Source organism: Delphinapterus leucas, chromosome 8, assembly GCF_059928025.1.
Source record: "Delphinapterus leucas isolate spDelLeu-1000000601 "Yukka" chromosome 8, BTC_Dleu_Yukka2, whole genome shotgun sequence".
Taxonomy (NCBI): Eukaryota; Metazoa; Chordata; class Mammalia; order Artiodactyla; family Monodontidae; genus Delphinapterus; species Delphinapterus leucas.
The window spans coordinates 39,091,382-39,112,948 of record NC_143136.1 but is presented as its reverse complement, the minus strand read 5'-3'; the positions used below and the strand labels follow the sequence as shown (position 1 = coordinate 39,112,948).

The window sequence follows — 21,567 nt, the reverse complement described above, 5'->3', positions numbered from 1 at the left end:
GTGTTACTGAAGATTTAATGGTTGGGGCTTATGCAACCTGAATGAAATACCAATATTATGGTTACCTGAGTGAGTGATTCCTGGTAAGATCAGGTTGACGCTCCTGTAGAATTTCAAAGATGTTGGGCTGGCGCAGAAATGCAACAATCTTGTCATTGTAAGCTGAAAAAACATACATATGTAACAATATTTTAAAATCTGTTATTTTATGCACATAAATCCAGACTTTTTAAGTTTTGTTTTTCTGGTTAATATTCCTTGTATTCAAAGTCATAGTTTAGAGCCACTATAGATGCTTAAATTCCAATTTGCGTCTATCCTGTTATATGAGTATTGGACTTAGATCTGTTAGGTATGACTGACTTAAGCACTCATTAAACTCATCTGATGAGCCATATTTATTATCAAATTGCAAGATGAGATCACCAACAAGATTCTAGATACTGATTGTTTTATGCTACTGCTTACTAAAATCAACCTTATAAGCAATTGTTAAAAATGGAAAACCATCTTCTGATTAAATGTCAGCCACCTACAGAGGTGAAGAGATAGAGCAGGAGTTGCTAAAATACCGTAGTTGCCAGCAGCAACTACCAATATGCAGAGGCAAACCATTCCCAAATTCTACGTGGAAATAAATGCCATTAAGCCACAGGGTAGCTCTTTACCAAGCCAACTACACCAACAGCTACAATACGACTAGCATCATCAATGTACATAATATTTTAAAAGGAAAATCTGTATCTTAGTCAAAGCTGGCTAATATTTACAGAAATTTTAAATTTAATTAACGTTTACTAAAGGTTCTGTTAATACTCTTTTGTCAAGAAAGTAATTTGCTTACTTGAGATAATTCCTCTTGATTCCATTTATTTATAATCAGAAATACAGATATATTTAAATTACAGAACTGAGTGTCTGAATTCTCAAACATCAGAGATCCTAGTTCAGTCAATACTCTTGTGCTCATAAATATGATCAAGAAACATGCCTTACTTTAACAAAATATCACTCAAAAGAAGTATAATTCTCTAGACATTTGCCACTTCGAATTTTCGCTGCATCATGCTAATTTTAGTAAAATGTAAATAAAATAAAAAAAAATACTATCTGCTAACATGGAATCCCATTGTCAAACTCAAAGTGTCCCTAACTGCACATTTCACCACATATAATAAAAACATCTTTATAACTGAGGTTTTGTCAGCAGTTTTTACATTCTATCTAAGATCAGAGACTAGATAACTTTTTAAACGACAATTTTATAGTACTTTAAAATTGTATGTGCAGCATTTAGTATCATATGAGTAACAGCATAATAAAACATAGACTGTTCAATTTCTACCCAAGGTTTCTTCTTATTCAGTGACTGTCGAACCTTTTAGGACGTGGGCACTGCATTATATTTCATGGTAAAGTCCTTCTTAAAAAAGTAAAAATTTTAAAGCAAAACCAGACAAATGGAGAGTTGCTCAAATTTAAGATGAAACAGGGAGCCCATCTGGCCTCCTGCCAGTCTGTCCACTCCACCTGCCTTAGGGGCTCTAGGTTTGAAAACTGATCTACTTCAACCTCATCATTTTACTAACAACTCAAGTTGTTCTTTAGGCCAATTTGCCTACATTCATTTATTTTTATTTTACAATTTTGGAGACTTTTGCTGTCTTGCATTTGCTACAAAAGCCCTTAAGAATGTGCCATCATTGCTTTCTTATTTTGTGAGGCTCACACACCTTTTAAACTCTGTCTCAAGCATTAAGATATATACTAAATAAATGCTTGTCCAAATGCCTAATTTAAAATGACCACACAATACAGCTGCCTTAAGAACTTATTTTTCCTTAACTTCAACAATCTAATATAATAGTTCTACTCAGGTAAGGTAGAGTAGTAGAAAAAATTCTCATCCTATAGGATTTTACAAGACATAAGTGTTTTGAGACTCAAATCGATTTCTTAGGGATAATGCAGCAGTTTTTCAGTACAGGGCAAATGTAGCAGGCTGACAATAGGGAAGTGTATCAGCAGAGAATGCATGGTACACACTGACATGAAAAGCAAAGATAAAGACTTTGGGAAAGAGATGACATACCCACTGGAACCATGTCCTGGTACTGTGGCCTACTAACTGTATTGAACGTACTTGATGGCCTGGGAAGAACTGGTGGTCCTGCATGTCGAGAATCTTCTCCTACCTGCAAACACAAGCAGTGTTTTTGTTCTGCACCAAATCCTAGAATACTTTACATCAGTACCCCAAGCCAAGTTGTTCAGAACACTTGACAATGAGCATTGTTAAGTACCAACTGATCAGAACAGAGGCTAGCTGAAGAGCTGACACAGGACTCTCAAAAGCTCTGCTTCAGTCGCTGAATTGAGGGGATGGGTTGGGGTATAACGTCCCTGAGAGGGGCAAGGGCAGTAACTGTTGACCAAGTGGTACAGGAGTAGCTCAAAATGCCTACACCTCTTGGGGATGTAGATGCTGAATACCTGTTCCTCAGGAATAACTTCTACCCGACAAAACACAAACCTGCAAAAGTACAATCAGAGAGAACACTTGGGTGGTACAAAATTCATCGGGCAGTGCCAGGATATACCTTCTTTTGGCCAAGGCAGGTCAGGGAATTCCCTGCCTCAGCAGAGGAGGGGTTGAAGAGCAGCAGTCTTCATGTGGGTTTCCGAGTTGGATATTACCTCCTCAGAAGCAATTTTACATGCCTATTAGAGCACCCAGTACAACAGCTTTTTCTGGTTTGAACCTCCCACACCAGCAAGCTAATCACAGCAGGTGTGGAGGAGCTAAATAGGGTTGCCCCAACCTGAATTAGTTACATACTGATTATAGGCTTAGAAACTCATACATACAAGGAGATAAATAAAAACGCCCATTAATAATCTTACCGGAAAACTCTAACACTGCTTTAGCTTCTGTTTTAGCATTTTCCCCCCATACTACAGAAGTCTTTTAAGACAACAGTAGAACAGTTGAATAAGAGAGTAAGAGAACAAGGCAAAACAACCTCCTGGATTTATAAATTGGTACTTTTAAAATACAGTTTCTACTCCCACCCATTCAAACCCTCACAACCATTTTATCATACTGCATCCGTTAGGTGTTCAGAGAGGGTTTTTCTAAAGGCACTAAAGCTGGAAATATCGTCCCCACACTCGACTGCTTGTTTATCCTTCAAGAATGTTCTCACTCATTCTTCAATGTGTAGTTCAAACAGCCCCTCCTCGATGAAGCCTTCCCTTCCCTTCAAGCTGACACTAAATGTCACCTTCTCTGAGCACCCACAGCACTCGGGGTACATTTCTGAAGCAGCTGCCATTATTAACAGTCTATAAAGCATTTTTTGCTTGTATTCTTATTCATCTGGATTATGGTTAGTTTTATATATTCTCTCCTTAATAAGAACGCAGGAACATACATTATTTACTTGTATCCCTCACACCAACCACGTTTCTACACTACAGGTGTTTAGTAAGTATTCATTTGTTGGATGGAAGAGATACCAAAATTTCTACTACCTGGAATATTTGCTAAATAAGTCTAAGAGAATGGCTGGGAAGACTTGTGAATGTAACCAGAAATTTCCCACTCTGCTTCTTTTGAGTTACTGGCTCTGAGAAATGAAGTCAGCCCCTCTTGGGAGAGATTCAATCATTAACTATACCTTGTCAGTCACCAAACTTATCATTTCAATCTACCAACATATACTTTCCCTCCTGTCAGTAAGTTGCCTTGTGTCATCATTTCCCAGAACAGCCAAAGGTCTTCTCCTTGACACCCTGCTTCTTCAAACCAGACCATCAAACCAGACCATTATCAGTGGGCAAGCCGTGATAAACGTGTGTATTACTGCAGGATGTGCGTGCTTCCGACAGCTGGGCCAGAAAGCACATTCCCCTCAAGGGTTTAACAACGCTGAGACTGAATGCTGAGTCTTTATGGGGTTGTCTCTGTTCCACTGCTCAGCTTCCGTCAATAAGAAGAGAAGTCCTCATTCAAATTTTAATGTGTACCTTAGTATCCCTACTGCTAGACCATGAAACTAATTCAAGTTCTGAGGCGGAGGAGTTGAAAGAAAATATAAGTATAGCTACTAATCTCATGCATGTAGTCCTGATCAGACTGAGCAGCCAGCGTCATATTGTGACGTCAAATAAGGCAAGCATCTAAAGTGCACTGGTTGCGTGATAAAACGAGGCAGGGCCCTGATATGCTATATATCAGGCACAAGGTCCAAAGGTGAGAGGTCTGTTCTGCTTTTTAGATGAATGCTATTAGCATCATCCAGTTCACCACTAATGTTTTATATGACAGCCAGGTAGAGATTTATTAGCTACTCATAAAACATGAATATTTTTGTGCATACCTCATCCTGCAATAGATTTATATAACATTTTTATGTGAGCTTCTCGTGTGTACTCTTCTATGTCTTCACTTACAACCAGCAAACACACATAATCATTAGAGCCAGTATGTAAATCATGAGGGGAAATTCCAAGAGTAGAATTTTGATGAATCAAATCCAGTTATTTATTACATTCATAATCTTTTCTTATAATAGAAGCTACAAAAATATTTGACATACAATATAATACTGAAAATATGATATGCACATAGATGGAACGTGGAAATGGCATGCAGGAAAAGAATCTTAATTCTTCTTGTCTAAGGGAATTTTTAGAAACAATGTATATCAAGTGATAATATATGACATTCAAAGCGTAAGTCTTTATTAAGGAGAAAATATGTGACCTAAAGCATTCCTGTTTTATTTATTTAACCTGCTACAGAAAAAGGGAAACAGGAAGAGATTATTTCTTTTGTCTTTTTCTTTCTTTTTTTTTTTTTTTCTGGTTAGATTATTAGAGAGCCCTCATGTGGTTACCATGGGACACTGCAAACTAGCAAAGTATAATAGAGTACGGTAGAGCTTTTAGTAATTCTTAATGCTACCCATTTTCTCTGAGCACTTAAGAGTACATAAATCAACCCTCATACATATCCTAACTTTAAAGAATATTAGTGAGGATGCCACAACCCCATAGCATTGGCCGAAGATTTTAATCTAATCCAGCAATACTCACTTAAGAAACTTCCCTATCTTTAACCTAATTTTAATCCCCTAAAAAAGTTACATTCCTTCCTTCCTATGAAGCTGCTCTTAGGTATGCAAAAGGGCTCATCATCATCCTCTCTTGAACACTGTATTGCATCATGAATTCCCTCACCATCCACTGAACTTTTTTTTTTTCTAAATCTCTAATTTCTTCAAACTTTCCTCACATGTCCTACTTTTTAAACCTGTAATTTAGGCTCTATGAGTTTCCAGAGAAACCCCGTTAACATTCCAACACTTTCAGCCTCCAAATGATAGTCTCTAAATCAAACTAGAAAAACAAAACAATAAGAAAGAGGCAGCACGATTCCATAAACCCCACATCCCGTGCTTCTATCAGCCAACAGGTCGGTCGCTAAGGCTCAGGACTCACCTCGCCTGCGCTGTGGCTGCGCTGCCTGGTCAGGTGCTGTCGATGCACCAGCGCGCTCGTGGGTCTGCTGCTCTGAAGCGGGAGCCGGGGATCGATGAAAGTGGTGGTACGCGAGTTGTGATCGACAAAAAATGCCTAGGAAGCAACCCACTCAGTCAACACTCCGTACATGGCACACACCTGTCTAGCGGTCCTATCATTTCACACATGCAGGGAAAGACCCACTTTGGAGTGAAAACCTTCGCTCCGTTTTCTCGTAATTTCAAATCTTCGGGAGAATTTCTCCTTCTTCCCTCAGGACAGACCAGAAGAGAGGAAGCAACGCTTAGATTGGATGCAGAATGAAGACAGCAGGAAGGAACATTGTTCCTGGCTTTAGGAAATACAGTCATCAAAGATAGGATCTTAGAAAGAAGCCCCCTGAGTGGACATTTGGGCTTCTCTCTTAACTGATGCTCTTTGCTCTTACTGCTATCGGTTATTACCAAGTTTTTCTTTCAAACATCATTGACTTCTCTTTTCCTTTTATGTAATCAGCTACCAAGTCCTCCCCCATTTTCTCATTATAGTGTCTCCTCTATTTGTCCCACCCCAGCCTATCATTCATTCCATTATTTCAGGGTTTTCTCTTAAACATATAATGATTAATAGTTTCTCAGTTGTTCCACATCTCTACAACCTTATTCACTGAATGGCACCTCACTATCAGAATTTTTTTCTAAAAGCTTTGACTACATTTCCACTCCAATCCAAAGCCTCTAATGGCTACCTGTTATCTATAGAAAAAACATTCCAACCCTTTGGTCAGTTTTCCAAGACTCTTTACAATCTCCTTCTTACTTTCTTTCCAGTTTGGTCATTGATCACACACCCAGATAAATTCTATCACATACAATGACTCAGGGCAAGACACTTAAGTTCTCTGGGATATAGATTTCTTATAAAAACATGCCTCCTTCATTCATAATAAACATTTCTCCACCATAAAGTGATAGGAAGGAGGAAACCATGTCTGTCATGTTTACTGCAGAATCCCTTGTGACATGAAACCACGCATGAGCATAAACCATTTCCCTCAGTTTTGCAGTAAGGATTGCATGTAATGTAGAAAGGCCTTTAAAAATTCTGTTTGTTTAATTTTAAAACTCGATGTAAGTGCTATTTTTCATTATCATTAGGAACAAAATGGTGTTAAGTTTGCAATGTAAAATTCATTCAAGGTAATAATGAAGCCCATCATCTCAAGGATAATTAGAAAATATAAGTTTTCCATGATCAGATAAAGTTAATTAGGTCAAGATAAAAAGGACTATTAGGAGAGCCTGGAGACTCATTACTGATAAATGTCAGGAGACATGATATATGCCAAATAACCTAAGCAAAAAAGAACTGATGGAGCTCTGTTAACAAAGTACCTTAAAGACTAGGAATGAATGCATCTAGGCAAATCCCAGGGGCAGATGGTATATTTATGCTGATTAAAAATTCACCTTTCCATTATGAAACAAAATGTTTCTGTAGATAATCAGGAAACAGAGCAAAATAATTTGTAAGTAGCTCCCAAATAGGGGGAAAAATGACTTCTTTAAAAAAAAATAACTTTAAGCAGAATGTGCACTAGAAACAAAGCAGAGAAATGGCCAAAACAAGAATCCTTGTCTGTCCCTTCTCTCGATATCCGATTTCCAGGTACAAAGACTGGATTAAATGGGAAGTCTTGTAGGACGGAGTCACCAACCTCACATCCCTGGGTAATGCTCCCTTTTCCATAACCTATCAGGTGGAATATCTTTCTTCTCTGATCTTGTAAAAATGTACACCAACAATAAACCCTACACAGGCTTGTATTGTCAGGCTCTGGTCTCAAATGTGACACTAGTCCCCGTTTGAGTTGAGCTTCTAATACAAATGTATGTATATTATTTCTGCCACTATTTAAAATGTCATAAAATAGAAATTCATTTTTTAATATACATTTCAACATAATAGGTATTATAGTCAATTTAATATTCTCTTTATGTATATTAAGATTAAGCTCTTATTACTACAACAATAATATTAGCCATGTCGTTTTAAGGGGAAAATACAAAGAGTATGAAAATAGAATTGCCTATTTACCTAATGTCTTAGGAATGTTTTGAAGGAACAGGTGGTCATTTAGAGGTAACGATGAATCACTTGTAATTATAAGGACAAATGGGTGTGTACATCTAGGTCAGTTGTGATTTACATGGAGTGTCATAGTATAATTTGACGTTAAGAGGCTTCTCTAAAATCCATTCTATAAAAAATTATACTGTGAATGCCTTCAGGGTAGGGACCCTTTCTTACTCACCCTGTTCTCCCTAATAGCTTTTAGGGCTGCAGCTGGGAGAAAGAGAGTGCTCAGTAAATAAACTGCCAAAAACTCGAACAGCAGACTCCTGACCAAAATACAGGAATACAACTGACAATGAACTAACCAAGTATTAAAAGTCGCATTCTTTTATGTAAGCATAGAAATACTGAAAGATTTGAGAAAAATACATGAGAGAAGTGTGTGTGTGTGTGTGTGTGTGTGTGTTGGGTGAAAAGTGTGGAGAGCTGAAGACTATAATACCACAAATAGGATAAAAGGTTTTAAAACACCTCACGTGGACATGGATAAACTATCAAGTTAAAACTTGAGAAGTCCGAGACAAAGTAGTGATTAAATGCTTGGGATCTAGAAAAAGACAAGCCTGGGTCTGAGCTCTAGCTCCACCACTTACTACTGACATAACACTGGGCAAACTACTTAACTTTTTCAAACTACAATTTCTTTTCTGTTAAATAGGTATAATAACGCCTACATCAAAGGAAGATAAAATGAGATGGTTCATATAAATTTCTGAACATAGTACCTGAGACCCCTTAAATGTGAGTTAATATTATTATTACTAATAATAACAGTATTAACTTCTGAGACATTTTCCTAAGGATTACAGTGGTTCTCCCTGTAGCCCATAAACAAAGCTCAAAAAAAAAAAAAAAAGAGGAGAACCAGTGAACCCACACTTCCCAGGCTCCTTGTAGGTACGTATGGCCTAGATTAAGCTCTGGTCAATGAGATGTAAACAGAGGGTCACATGATACTTCTGGAAAACTCCTTTCCAAGGAGATTTTTACAAGGTAAAGCCCTCCTTCTGTACTTCATCCATTCTGCTCCCTGAAACAAAGATGTAATTGCCGAACCCCAGCAGCCATAACGAACCCTGAAGATGAGGGATGGCTGAATAAAAAGCCGTAAGGAGCCAAGGCTCTTACAACTTAAGAAACCACCTTAAGGGCCCTAGACTGCCTATCTCTGAACTGCTTCATATGACAGAATAAAATCTTGTATAGTAAACTTTGTATAGGTCTCTGTCACAATGCAGCCAAACCAGATCCTAAGTGATGCACTGAAGTCAGCAAAGAAGAACGCATAAGCCGGCCACCACCATTATAAATAAGGATTTTCATTATTTCATAAATAATGATTTCTCATTATTGTTCACCTTTAATACAGTTGGGTAACAGTCCGAGGTTTAAGTGAAATGCAGAGTTGGGAAAGTATAAAGCTGAGATTTGAATCCATCTTTCTGACTTCAAAGCCCAGTGAGCAGTGCCTCTTTCCCCTCCCTCTCCTTTTCATAGTTCTCCTCTTTTTCTTCCATTCTTTCTGCCTCCTATTTTTCCTTTTGATGTTCTTCCCACTGCCTTCACACAGTACTTGATTTTAGAAAAGTATTTAAGTATTTATTGAATTAGGCCGACAATAACTGTCACTCAGAGTGCTGGGCCTCACCACTGTTTCAGTGCTGAAAAGGTTGCTACTGATGCTGGACAGCAAACTGTACGTCCTCTGCACAATCTGTACGGCTCCCCTGCTGGAGGGTGGGCTGTGGCTGGAGCATAGGTGCTAATTTGTATTCCACAAGGAGCTCAGTTTCAGAGTAAATGGAATGTGTATACTGTTTACATGTGCTTTTTAAGTCTGCCAAGTACTTGGGGGAAAAGTCTCAATTAAGACCACTATCGAAACCACGCAGCTAGCACACTAGCGCTAGCCGAGGGCAGCACGAAGAGGCAATTCCTTGGCATGTGCTTTGGCTCTGCTCCGCTCCCTGTGTGACCCTGGACAGGCTTCCTTGGTGCTTTGCTATATCCACGTAAAGGAGATGACTGAGGTCACAACTGAGTTGTGGAAGATGTATTCTACTTCAAAACAAAGATCAAAGCATAGAAAAAATACAGTGCAAATTTTAGGCTTGACATTTCTATTTGTGATGCACAAATCGATTATGTCACAAAAGTGGATCACTTTCCCATAGGATGTCCTAACTAGTTCAAGCCAGTAATGAAGCTGACCTATTCCTTTTTAAAAAAAATTTAATTTGGGTCACCATTTTATTTTTTTATGTCACCATTCTTGAATAGCCTGCCTTTATTTATGAAATTGTCTACCATGTATCAATAAATACTGTCCGAATAAACAGTATGTTGAGAAGGCAGACCACATCAAAAAAAGCAATTGTATCAAAAAAGGAGTCTTTTTCAGATTAGCCACTAGCAAAGCAAATTTTGAACAACACAGATTCCCTACTGTTAAGTTTCATTAAGGAAATTCACTCAAGCTTCCCAGTGCTGACTAGGGCTAACAATATAATCAAAAACTGAAAGGAATGCAAATACCCAAATTCAAATCTCATTTTAAAAACTTCTACCCTTTCGCTGCTTCAGGGCATGATCAGAGTCAGAAAATATGGGCTGGATGGAGCCCATATTAGTGAGGCCAAACAAAATACACTTCTCTCTTTACACAATTCTTTTTTTTAAGCTTCTATTATTTTAAGAAAAGAAAAAGGCATCAGTATTTGTGAAGAAATACCAACCTCAGGCTCAACAAATCTAAGTTACAGAAGTTTGAAATTGTTTCCACTTAACATTTTGCCAAACCAGGAATCCGTATTAAAAGACCATGTAAACAAAATAAAACAAAAAGCACTTGTAACTATGCTCCAGAAAGACATCATCAGATCTTTCTTTCTCTAAAGAGCTATGGAAACAAAGAAAGAACAATAATTTAAAAGAGAGCAGCACTGCATATTGAATCTGTTCTAACTTCTAGTTTCTCAACTCTATAAAGTCTTAAAATGCTCAAAAAGTTCATTGTAATCTACTTTAATTTTTATAAAGATTGTAATTTACTCACGCATTCTCTCCCTTCCATAATATAAATCTAAGCTCCTGGTCCCCTCTCTAGTATTTCCCCAATTATAAGGAATAAACATGCTATCATTTTCTCTACATTATATCCCAGACAGAACTCCATCACCAATACTGGAGATGAAAAGCACTGAATAGTAGAGTTTATTGTAACTAAAAAAATAGTCATGCTAACATTTTTCTAACATTTGGTTCATCTGAAGGAGTGAGTGGTCCCAAATATCTCATGACATCTATCAATAACAAAAAAGTTAAAGAAGGTTATTTTGTTAAACTGCTGTGATCAGAGATCTAAAGTTGCTAGGAGAGAAAACAGGGACACATGGCACCGTGGATAAGTAAAACATCCCCAAAACTTCATATGTAAAATGTTAGCAAAGGGAGGGGGGTGGTATTTTATGTATTGGGAGTAGTGGTATTTAGGTGTTAGAAGTATAATATAGGGGAGCCAGTGCCATGCTGGGGATGGCATGGACCAGCTTACAGGAGCTGATGGTGAAACCTCAAGGAATTCTCAAGCTGGTTGATGATGATGCTGGCAGCCTGAAATTGGCTATGGTGGGAGAATTTACACCATGGAAAATGGCAAATGCTACAGATCAGCCCTCCTCCCCACCGCCCCTGAGGAGCTGATTGCTAAGCATTTATCAGCACGTCACTGCAGAAGACCAAGGATGGAGTTATCCAAATCAGCACATTTCAGGTAGAATAGAAGGGCATTGCCATGAAATTTTAAAATAGTGCTCTACATTTTTTTAAAAGAGTCAGTGCTGGTCAGAGGACAACTGTTTAAAGATAAAAGGCAAAGGCCATCTTCATACTTGGGCAATTCCTTCAATATTCCATGAGTTTAGCATTTTACTCAAAAATACATTCACAAAACCAACCTCTGCTTTATTCTCTCATTCTGAAAGGTATACTGCCCTAGAAGGATTCTTCACCTCTGCCTCTATGTGTGAGTTACTTTTTGGTCTAACAAGATTGTACCCCCTGAAAAATAAGCAAGAGATACTCTAAAAACTATGTGTTATTTGTAAATTTAGAGTTTTAATTTCATCTCTACCTGGATTGCTGTGTAACTGGAGGGGATTAAACCAGATAACCACCACAAAGAGGTATTAGTTGTTTCAAAGCAATTAAAGAGACATGTCACAAAAATAACTAATATAGTGCTCTAATGAATGAAAAATATATTTTTCAAAGTGTAGAACTTATTCTGCCAAGAGACTTTTGGGATTCACTTGAAACCTCCAAATATTAAGTTGCACTTTACTCATTAAGATGAACCTGACCCAATAAACTGTGGCCATCATCTTCATGTGGGACTGAGACCAAAGTCTATGTCATCACTGGGGCAACTTCTACAGCCACATAATCTATTAGCATCTGGTAAAATGAGAATCCTCAAGTAGGCTCTGACTGTGGTAACTTTCACTGTACAAATATTTGTTCTCTTCTAAAAAATCTATCCTCATAACCATAATTCCTACTTGCTATGGTCATCGAAGTTGAATATTTGGACCATACTGATACTCAAATCCCCAATGTGACATCCAAAGTCACAAACCCCTAGAGTTACAAAGCTTGGCTTTAGAGATGGATGTCAATTTAGCTGGGTGATATTATAGCAAGTGTTTTTTGTAGGGAAAAACACAAGAAACTATGGGAAAAGACATTTCACTTTAAATAAGGAGATGGTTACCGTTTTACATTTTCATTTAAAGAGCCCATGACGTTTATATCACTTTTAAAGCTCAAAGTTTCAGTATAGGCTCAAGTAGAATGAACTGGGGAAAGCACCCTGTGTTAATACTGTTTGAGAGTACAAAACAAAGAGGCAGGAAAAAAGTTATTCCATATTTAACATCTGAAAGGGGAGTCAAAAATAAACACTTTTCTTAAAAATTAAACCAAATGGTAAGTCCATTATATAAACTTATTAATAAGAAATATCAAGCTTTGTAATATTTTTCTAATTGTCCATGTCATTTTGTATCATTCTCTCTGTTATCCTTAACCCTCTGTAGTGATGCTTGCACTGATTTTACTCCATTGATATCGGTCTGTGATTGTTAATTTTATGTGTCAACTTAACTGGGCCACTGGGTGCCCAGACATTTGGCCAAACATTATTTCGATGTGTCTGTGAGTGTGTTCCTGGATGAGATTCACCTTTCAATCAGTAGACTGAGTTAAGCAGATCACCCTCCCTAATGTGGGTGGACCGCATCCAATCAATTGAAGGTCAAAAGGCTGAGTAAGAGGGAATTGCCTTGGCCTGACTGAGTTGGGACATTGGCGTTTTCTTGGGTCTCAAGCTGCTGGGTTTTGGATTGGATCTTACACCATCAGCTCTCCTGTGTGTGTGTGTGTGTGTATGTGTACGTAATACAGGGTCTCTCAAAATGTTCCCATTACTTCCTTTTTTTCTCTCTTAATTTTATTTATTTCTTTTTGGCTGCATTGGGTCTTCATTGCTATGCGCGGGCTTTCTCTAGTTGTGGCAAGCGGGTGCTATTCTTAGTTGCGGTGCACAGGCTTCTCATTGCGGTGGCTCCTCTTGTTGTGGAGCAGAGGCTCTACGCATGCGGGCTTCAGCAGTTGTGGCACGCAGGCTCAGTAGCTGTGGCTCATCGGCTCTAGAGTGTAGGCTCAGTAGTTGTGGCACACAGGCTTAGTTGCTCCACAGCATATGGGATCTTCCCGGACCAGGGCTTGAACCCATGTCCCCTGCATTGGGAGGTGGATTCTTAACCACTGCACCACCAGGGAAGTCCTTTTTTCTTTGTTTTGTTTTTTTATACATCTTTATTGGAGTATAATTGCTTTACAATGGTGTGTTAGTTTCTGCTGTATAACAAAGTGAATCTGCTATACATATACATATATCCCCATATCTCCTCCCTCTTGTGTTTCCCTCCCACCCTCCCTATCCCACCCCTCTAGGTGGTCACAAAGCACTGCGCTGATCTCCCTGTGCTATGCGGCTGCTTCCCACTAGCTATCTATTTTACATTTGGTAGTGTATATATATCCACGCCACTCTCTCACTTTGTCCCAGCTTACCCTTCCCCCTTCCCCCTCCCTGTGTCCTCAAGTCCATTCTCTACATCTGCATCTTTATACCTGTCCTGCCCCTAGGTTCTTCAGAACCATTTTTTTTTGATTCCATATATATGTGTTAGCATACAGTATTTGTTTTTCTCTTTCTGACTTATTTCACTCTGTATGACACGCTCTAGGTCCATCCATCTCACTACAAATAACTCAGTGTCGTTTCTTTTTATGGCTGACTAATATTCCATTGTATATATGAGCCATATCTTCTTTATCCATTCATCTGTCGATGGACACTTAGGTTGCTTCCATGTCCTGGCTATTGTAAACAGAGCTGCAATGAATACTGTGGTACATGATTCTTTTTGAATTATGGTTTTCTCAGGGTACATGCCCAGTAGTGGGATTGTTGGGTCTATTTTTAGTTTTTTAAGGAACCTCCATACTGTTCTCCATAGTGGCTGTATCAATTTACATTCCCACCAACAGTGCAAGAGGGTTCCATTTTCTCCATACCCTCTCCAGGATTTATTGTTTGTAGATTTTTTGATGATGGCCATTCTGACTGCTGTGAGGTGATACGTCACTGTAGTTTTGACTTGCATTTCTCTAATGATTAGTAATGTTGAGCATCCTTTCATATGTTTGTTGGCAATCTGTATATATTCTTTGGAGAAATGTCTATTTAGGTTTTCTGCCCATTTGTGGATTGGGTTGTTTGTTTTTTTGATATTGAGCTGCATGAGCTGCTTGTAAATTTTGGAGATTAATCCTTTGTCAGTTGCTTCATTTGCAAATATTTTCTCCCATTCTGAGGGTTGTTTTTTCATCTTGTTTATGGTTTCCTTTGCTATGCAAAGGCTTTTAAGTTTCACCATACACAAATATAAACTCAAAATGGATTAAAGACCTAAATGTAAAGCCAGACACTATAAAACTCTTAGAGGAAAACATAGGCAGAACACTCTATAACATAAATCACAGCAAGATCCTTTTTGACCCACCTCCTAGAGAAATGGAAATTAAAACAAAAATAAACAAATGGGACCTAATGAAACTTAATAGCTTTTGCACAGCAAAGGAAACCCACTACTTCTTCAAAGGAACCAAACATAGCCCCCCAGTGTGTTCCTTTTTCCATGTCTTTACTTTGGGTGTTTTCCTTCCTTTCCCATTCCAAATTTTCTCTTCTCCACAATCTAATTTTATCAAAATCCTACTCATTGGGCTTCCCTGGTGGCACAGTGGTTGAGAGTCCGCCTGCCGATGCGGGGGGCACGGGTTCGTGCTCTGGCCCGGGAGGATCCCACATGCCGTGGAGTGGCTAGGCCCGTGAGCCATGGCCGCTGAGCCTGCGCGTCCGGAGCCTGTGCTCCGCAACGGGAGAGGCCACAGCAGTGAGAGGCCCGCGTACCGCTAAAAAAAAAAAAAAAAAAAAAAAAAAAAATCCTACTCATCATTCAGGGTTCAGTTCAAATCCAATCTTTACTATGAAAACTCTCCAGGTATCCCATGCCAGAAATAAGTCTTTCTTTACCTATACTAGTGCATGATGCACGTTCTGTTCTTTTATAATCCAAATAAGAGGCATTAGGGGTAAAATGGTCTGGGCAAGGGGTGCTTAGTGGCTTTACACAGGAAATGCATGATTCTGTGCAAATGTGTGGATCTGATTTCAGTCCCAGTTCTAAAAAGAAAGTTACTTATCTGGCTAAGGATGTTTTTAAAACACTATCTTCATGACCATAGCTTATGGAGATTGCAACCACCAGAGCAGAAGACCACTAATCTAGCAAGAGAACAAATCTACCAGAGAGACCACAATAAACAGAACACTCATAGCAGAGAAACAGAAAATGCTCTGGGTTGTTATACAGGTTTCAGGCAGAAGCAAACACTCGAGGGCAGACTACTGTGCAGTGATCAAGAACAACATGGACAAAAAGAACAAGAACAACAAAAGGAACCCTGTTGTGACAAAATTATTCTGTTGGATCACCTCAGTTAAGGGAGATCAGCTGTTTGTTAAGAGGAGGAATGGGACACTGACACTAATTCTTCAGTGTCATTGTGTCATTGTGTATTTCCCATTAGAGTAAGGATTTAACCATCAATAACAAATCTTTATCATTTTTATAAAAGTCTAAACTGATGAAACTCTTTAGTTGTTGTTCTACTTACTGTAGATTCTTGCTTTTACCTAACCATTCAAATCAAGATTTTGGAGAGCTGGGTAGGAATAACCAAGTGAGTAGCATTCCTGGCTTAGTGTGCTGTATGGTCCATTTTATTTTGTAGGTGTTTGAATAATCCATATTTTGCTTTCCCCAAACTAAGTCATAAACCTCTAGAGGCTTGTAATTGTACTGCTTTTATCTTCTACACTATAGATAATAATAAGTCAATTACTGAAGAAGTTGTTTAATTATAATCCTAATTGTTTTTCTTCCATTTGTAATCCTGTGATTATCTAAGTGGATGCCAACCACAGCTCCAGGAGCTAGACAGGACAGGTTACTAGCCCTCACTTTAGAGAAAACTGAGGTTTGTAGAAGTTAGATCAGAAAGACAGTGATGGATCCAGGAATCCTGATCCACAGCAGCATAATTTCCTCAAATCCTCCAAATTAAAAATGAGAAGGGGGCTTCCCTGGTGGCTCAGTGGTTGAGAGTCTGCCTGCTGATGCAGGGGACACAGGTTCATGGCCTGGTCCGGGAAAAAAAGGGAAGGAAGGAAGGGAGGGAGGGAGGGAGGGAGGGAAGGGAGGGAGGGAAGGGGGAGGGGGAGGGGGAGGGGGGGAGGGGGGAGGGAGGGGGGAGGGGGGAGGGAGGGGGGAAGGGGGAGGGAGGGGGGAAGGGGGGGAGGGAGGGGAGAAGGGGGAGGGAGGGGAAGGAGGGAGGGGGGGAAGGAGGGAGGGGGGAAGGGGGAAGGGGGAGGGAGGGAGGGGGGAAGGGGGAGGGAGGGGAGGGAGGGAGGGAGGGAGGGGGGAAGGGGAGGGAGGGGGGGGGAGGGAGGGGGAGGGAGGGAGGGGGGAAGGGGGAGGGAGGGAGGGAGGGAGGGAGGGAGGGGGAAGGGGGAGGAGGGAGGGGGAAGGGGGAGGAGGGGGAGGGAGGGAGGGGGGAAGGGGGAGGAGGGGGAGGGGGGAGGGAGGGGAAGGGAGGGAGGGGGAAGGGGGAGGGGGAGGGAGGGAGGGGGAGGGGGAGGGGAGGGAGGGAGGGGAGGGGGAGGGGGGAGGGGGGAGGGGGAGGGGGGAGGGAGGGAGGGAGAGGGGAGGGGAGGGGGAGGGGGGAGGGAGGGAGGGAGGGGGAGGGAGGGAGGGAGGGAGGGGGGGGGAGGGAGGAGGGGGAGGGGGAGGGAGGGAGGGGGTGGGGGGGCGGGGGGGAGGGAGGGAGGGAGGGGGTGGGGGGGAGGGAGGAGGGAGGGGGCGGGGGGGCGGGAGGGAGGGCGGGGGAGGGAGGAAAGAAAGGAGCAAAGGAGGAAAGAATTTTTAAAAATGAAGAAAGAAAAAACACTCCTAGGTTAAGTAACATTTGGTTTTCCTTATTAAAACTCATATTCGTCTACCAGATATATTATCCCCATGAACACATACTAATGATCAAACCTAGCCAAGAACCAGAAGCATTTTAACCAAGTCACATTTTAATACTACTGATACATATTTCTTTTCTTTTTTTTTTTTGCAGTACGCGGGCCTCTCACTGTTGTGGCCTCTCCCTTTGCGGAGCACAGGCTCCGGACGCACAGGCTCAGCGGCCATGGCTCACGGGCCCAGCCGCTCCATGGCATGTGGGATCCTCCCGGACCGGGGCACGAACCCGTGTCCCCTGCATCGGCAGGCGGACTCTCAACCACTGCGCCACCAGGGAAGCCCCGATACATATTTCTTGCATAAATATAAAAAGTTTGTATCAACAATATAACTCAGATCCCAAAATACCCTTGATTTTCACAGTCCTGAGAGTGTACAAACATTTAAGAATTACTGCAATAAGAAGTAAGAAGAGATTTTCTTTCTCTACTGGCCTACTTTCTTTGCTTATATGTTTTGTTTCAAATAAGGCGTCAAAATGTGTCCTGTATGTTAGTTGAAAATCCTAGACTTTAGGTACAACAAATATGTAGATATTGATCACAGTCTCATGAGGACTATCCTACATAAAATAAAATGTGGATTAATTCCCAAAATCAAAATGATTAAGGAAATCAAGTAATGGAACAAAATACTGATTAAAATGTAGTGTGGAATTCTGAATAAGATACCTTTCCAAATGTAATTAAAAGTAGAAAGAAAAGCATTACATATTTGATGTCAAACCCCATTTGGAACTGTATCATCTAATCTTTAAGACTGAAGAATCAAAGATCTATAAAATCTAGGAAGTAAAAAGGGAAACTTAGTCTTCCTCTAATTTAACCTATTAATTTTTTAAACAGCTTTACTGAGATATAACTCAGACACTATACAATTCACCCATTTAAAGTATATAATGCACTGTTTTTAGTATATATACAGGATTGTGCAACTATCACCATAATATAATTTTAGAACATTCTCTTCTCCAAATGAAACCACATACCTATTAGCATTCACTCCCCATCCCATCTCCAACCCAAGGAAACCACGAATTTACTTTCTATCTCTATAGATTTGCATATTCTGGACACTTCATATAAATGGAATAGTATGTGATATTTTGTGACCAGTTTCTTTTACTTAGCAAATATTTTCAAGGTTTACCATACTGTATCAGTATTTCATTCCTTTGTATTGTTAAACGGTATTCCACTGTATGGATCTACCACATTCATTTATTCATTTATCAGTTGATGGACATTTGGGTTGTTTCTACCCTCTGGCTACTTTGAACAACGCTACTGTGAATAGTTGTGTACAAGTTTTTGTTTGGAAGCATATTTTCATTTCTCTTGGGTATATACCTAACTGTGGAATTGCTGGATCATGTGGCAACTCTTTGTATAAACATTTTTCCAAAGAAGATATACAAATGACCAATAAGCACATCAAACAATGATCAACCTATTCTATTCATTTGTAGAGATAAAGAAAGTCAGACCTGGGAAATTTAAATGATGTATCCCAAGTCAGTTAGATGGCTAGTGGCCAGTGAGGTCTAGACTAAACTTGCACAGGAAAATTATTACAGGATTTGGATACAGAAAGACATGGATCTGTATACAAGAGTTTACTTGCACACTTAACCTCTTTGAGCATTGGTTTCTTCATCTATAGCAAAACCTATTCCATAGGATTATTGTGAAAGTTAAATGAGCTAATATATTATCCTATCATAGAACCTGGCATCTAATTAGTCATCAATATATGTGAATTTCATTCCTTTCCATTATTCTATGCGCCCCTAGCATAAGGACTCTATGGTATTTGAGCATGAAGTCATGCATGTGTTTCTGGTGTGTTTCTAGCATTACATCTAGTAAACTACCTATGATCTAATCAAAACCTATATGTATGTATGTATGTATGACTCAGCCTTGAAGTATACCAGTAACCCCAGTACCTGGATTGGAACTCTTCTTCCTTGGAATGATAAAATATCTCTCATTTCCAAAGACAATCTCTCCCAATAGAGTGTAGCAGTTAAGAGTCATACTCCTAGAGTTAGAATCCTGAATTCCTCACTTACTTGCTAATACACACATTATTTAACATCTCTAAATTTCAATAAAATGTAGATAGTAATAATAATAATACCCACCTCATAAACTTCCATGAGGTCTAAATAAGATAATTCATGGAAAAGTACCTAGTACAGTGCCTGGCACATGGTATATAAGCTTCATAAATGCAGGTATCATCACTAACACCATTGTCACTGTCATTATCATCACCATTCTCATCCTACCTAGTAAGGCCTGATATTCTGTTCTTACTCTTCAACTAATAGTCAATTTAAAAAAATACTTTACTTCTTTTATGTAAGTCAAGGACATTTTTCACTCTAGAACTCTCAAAAAAAAAAAAAAAAGCATATCAGTTTAGACTCTTGTGAAATCTCACCCAATTTAAACCTTTGGCCTTAAGTAATTAGAAAACAAAAAGTCTCTTCCAAAACTGAAGACAGCTAAAGTGTGGTACAAGCATAATCACTACCTTGTTCAAACATGTAATACGAAAAATCCAAGACAACATATGCATTAAGAGAGGTCAAATCAGGCGAATCTTAGGAGCTACTTCTGGTGACAGCACAGGAGGAGGGAGTGGCACTGAGGAGAGAGCCTGGAAGCTTCTTCATTTGTCCAAAGCAGACATCACTGAATAACCAGGAATCTACAGGTAACAAGTTTCATTCATTCATCAAACTTGTTTTGAGAATCTTCTATATGAATGGCACTGGGGTTGAAGGGGGTAATTAAACAATAAACAGAAGAACTCTCAAGAAGGGGATCATCTGCTTTAGAAGATAAAATAAGTTAACTAAACCATGAGACAGATGGGGATAGCTGTCATAAAACACTGCAAGGGAGACTCTGTGGGGAGTCGCTTATGCCTGGAGAGCCAAGAGCAACCCACCCAATATGCTGCCCTTCAGTGATGTGTCTAAAAGCCCCCACCCCCTCAACTATGGTAGGAGACCCTACCACAGGCTCCCAGAGCACCTTCACTGAATTGCTAGAAGATATCCATTCACCCTCCTCACTGGTGAGAGGCAGGGTAAAAGCACAGACTTTGGAGCTGGATGTCTTGAGTCAAATCCAATTCTATCACGTACTAATTGTAGGACCTTGGTAAATTTGCCATGCTATGCTTCAGTTTCCTCTTCTAGAAAATATGGATAAAAATAGCAGTTATGTACAAGGCTGCTGTGAGTAGGGAAGGAATTAATCTAAGTGCTTATAACATGGGTAGCACACAGCCAATGCTACATACTACATAATGCTACACTGTTAGCTTGTATCATTGTTATCACAGTGGCATGTACATAGTAGGCATTCAGAAGTGTGTTGAATGGCAAAACAAATGAAAACACAAAAGGAAGATGTTGCACTTGAGAAGACAACATGGGGCCAAATTTCATAAGCCTGAGCAGCTAAGTTTGACAACGTTCCTCTTAAGAACCATTTCTTTTCATGCAGGTGAGGATTTGGCCATCCTATTCCATGTCAATTCTAGAAATCAATCATCACTGAGGGGAAAAAAAAACCTCGTAGTATTTAATAGCTTTCGATGTTATATTAAATGGGGCAAAAAGTTTACTCCCTTTAAATGTTCTGGAGGTAAAGCTATTCATTAAAAAGGGGAGCTAAAATTTCTGGCTGGAAGAAAACCTATTAACTGCCTGGAGGATGGGAGCCATGACTTTTAAAGTACAATCAAAAGCAGCACAGCCAAATACAGACATGGCCTTTCCCAAATGTTCTTCTAAGCTATTTTAGTTCATTGGAGGCCAATCATTTATACAGGAAGGATAGGGGAGAAGCACAGGGAGATACACCTGCTTTCACAAAGGTACCCAGCTTAGCTAAAAATCTTATTAAAGTCCAAATGCACAAAGCAGAAGAATCAGGCTAAAGTGATAATCTTTCAGGCCTGTCTGATAATCCATTTTGTCCACAAGGCCAGGGGTCTTTCCACATCTTTCATGCCACACAGCATTCAAATGCAAAGCCACCAACAGACTGTGAGGTCAGCTATCTACCAGCCCACATCCAGGGCTCTTTACAATGCTTACAACTTCAGGCTGAAACCCCAAATGAATCCAAACCCTCAGGGAATAAGATGGATGGTTATGTTACCC

General features: G+C 39.7%; 1 protein-coding gene across 10 annotated transcripts in view; it reads right to left on the bottom strand.

Annotated features, from left to right (window-relative positions):
* The window catches only part of HECW2 (HECT, C2 and WW domain containing E3 ubiquitin protein ligase 2), a 456,160-nt gene that overhangs the window by 111,084 nt on the left and 323,509 nt on the right, over positions 1-21,567 (bottom strand). For 9 of the 10 annotated variants that reach the window (XM_022567294.2, XM_089915956.1, XM_089915955.1 and 6 more), the window contains 3 exons: positions 5,506-5,640; positions 2,093-2,195; positions 66-162 (listed from right to left, as the gene is read on the bottom strand). In XM_022567294.2, coding sequence (XP_022423002.2) covers positions 66-162; positions 2,093-2,195; positions 5,506-5,640 — 335 coding nt within the window. The remainder of the gene's footprint in view (positions 1-65; positions 163-2,092; positions 2,196-5,505; positions 5,641-21,567) is intronic. The other variant, XM_089915960.1, reaches the window with a different exon arrangement.